The 2,306-nt window shown below is 31.4% G+C and overlaps 1 protein-coding gene across 4 annotated transcripts in view; it reads right to left on the bottom strand.

Moving 5' to 3' along the window:
* RAPGEF2 (Rap guanine nucleotide exchange factor (GEF) 2) overlaps positions 1 to 2,306 on the bottom strand; it is a 168,650-nt gene that overhangs the window by 47,405 nt on the left and 118,939 nt on the right. For all 4 annotated transcript variants that reach the window (XM_008578797.1, XM_008578798.1, XM_008578799.1 and 1 more), the window contains one exon: positions 792 to 923. In XM_008578797.1, coding sequence (XP_008577019.1) covers positions 792 to 923 — 132 coding nt within the window. The remainder of the gene's footprint in view (positions 1 to 791; positions 924 to 2,306) is intronic.

Genomic DNA, 2,306 nt, shown 5'->3' with positions numbered 1-2,306 from the left:
TACAAGCTTTCATTTTTTTTCATTGTTCTATATCAGGGAACTCTTGAATAAATGTCTTAAGAAAGTCAACTTCCAAAAATAGACAGTGTGTCTGTATATAGAGGGGAGGTAAATTTACCCTCTGCCTTCACTTCTAACATTTGAAAATGGGATTACTTCCTAAAGAGTTAATTACAAGTTAAGACTTAATGGATCAAAGTAGAAATTTGCAAAGTCACTATAAAGATTTTTCTTGCAAAATAAAAATAGAAACTCAGCAATGCCTGAATACACCAATGATCCTGAGTAACTATAATGTTCCTAAAGAAAGGTACTTGCGTGGTCATCTCATTTCATAATTTCCAAGGAGCCAGCAATTATACTTTGTAAATCTCTTCCTATTGTCATAGTAAACATGGACTTTAATAAGAAAATTTTACTATAAAACCATAATTCTTCAGCTCTCCCTTATGGCTTTAGTCAAGAAAGAGTTATAAACCTACTACGTCTATAGTCAAATGAACAAAATATTTAAAGTCAAGGAAAATTATTCCATCGCAACCACTCTATTTAAAATTCTGATAACTGGTAGTAGCAGAGGCAAGTACAGTTAAGACAGTAGTTCTGCTTCCTAAAACAAACATACATACAACATGCTATATGTCTGTGTAAAGCATAAACATCAATATTTTAAGTACATATGTGCACATACATACACGCATATATTTACTTTATAGATTTTATCAACTGACTACCTTAAAACTCCTTGGAATAAATAAAAATGAAGCAAGTAAAGGAAAATACCTTCTTACCTGGTAGATATCAGAAAGACTGCTGCTTCCAGAATCACTAGTGATACTACATCCTGAATGGCTAGAAGAAACGTGGGTCACCTGTGGGTGGAGACTGTCAGTAAGGTGTAGTTTTGTGAAATCTGCAGGAAGCTATGGAAGGAGCAGGAAAAACTAACATTACAATGGAATAAAAAAATCCAAGAAGACATTTTAAAATCATAAAGTTCTATCTATTCTATACCATTGAGCCAAAAATGTTATTAAGAAAAGGTCATTCATTATTCAGATTTACACATTAATAAATACTGCCCTATTTAACAAAACTCACAAAATTAATTTTTAAAGTTTATGGACATACAATGAACCTTAAATAATACTAAATTCAATGCTTAAATAGATGGGTTTGGTGATTAAGATGAGTTTGAGTGAGCATTTAATTTACTAAGCTACAATTTTCAAAATACACATCAATGAGCAAATTAGTCTACTACTATTTGTTAGCAATCACAAATGCAACTTCGTGGCAAGAAACAGATTTAAAAAGAAGACAGATTTCAGATTCTTTTATGCCCAAATGATGCCTAAAGGTTAAAAAAAAAAAAAGAGCATCTTAGAATCGATGAAATGTACTGATATACAAGTAATTTGTGCTAGATTCTATGGAGAAAACAGAAAAGAATGCCATCAAAGAACTTAGAATTAAGAAAGTAATGGACAACATTTATCTATCTATACACATATATATAAATATCAATTTTCTACTTGTTCATGTTTAAATAAAAATAGCCTCTATTAAAATAAACAGATTAGCTAAGCATCCCTCAAGTGGTTTTACCACTCCTCATATATCAGAGAAAATGCATTAAAAAAGGAAACATTCACACATTCATTCATTCAACAAATATTTACTAAGCCCCTTTTCTCTTACTGTGTTCTAGTCAGTGAGAAAGACTCTAAAAAACACTGCCCTTAAGAATCTTACACTCTTATCAGCTATTATGAATTCTTTTGAATTAAAAAAAGGACACTATATTTATCTATAATATCATATTTTAATAATACACATGACATTTAAAAATATATACTAACTGGCATTATGAAATACTGGTAACATTTTCTTTTTCCTACCTGCATATTGTTTCTATGTTGAATAATAAAAAATATAAAGACTATTAAAACTTAAATAAGTGTTTTCCTTAGTAACACTCCTATCTCTCCTTTGGCCCTCATCCTCTTCTCCCCCTCCAGAAACGCGATGCTATACCATAGTTTAGAGTAAGCATCACAAGGAAGATGATTCAGGTTTATGGCAATGATCAATGGGTATTAATAACTCAAAGCTCCAAATAAATAGGCAAAATGTATTTATATAGCACAATCATTAAGACCTGACTCCGAATAGATTACACCCTTCCCTACCTTAAGTACAGGATACAAGAGGTCTTTAAAAACCCCATGGAAAAATTTGTATTATCTTTTTTTTTTTTTTTTGTCCTTTTTGAGACCGGCCGCACCGCACTCAGCCAGTGAGCG

This window comes from Galeopterus variegatus, unplaced genomic scaffold (genome assembly GCF_000696425.1).
Source record: "Galeopterus variegatus unplaced genomic scaffold, G_variegatus-3.0.2 Scaffold1760, whole genome shotgun sequence".
Taxonomy (NCBI): Eukaryota; Metazoa; Chordata; class Mammalia; order Dermoptera; family Cynocephalidae; genus Galeopterus; species Galeopterus variegatus.
The sequence above is the reverse complement of the archived record's forward strand: the minus strand, read 5'-3'. Positions and strand labels throughout refer to the sequence as shown.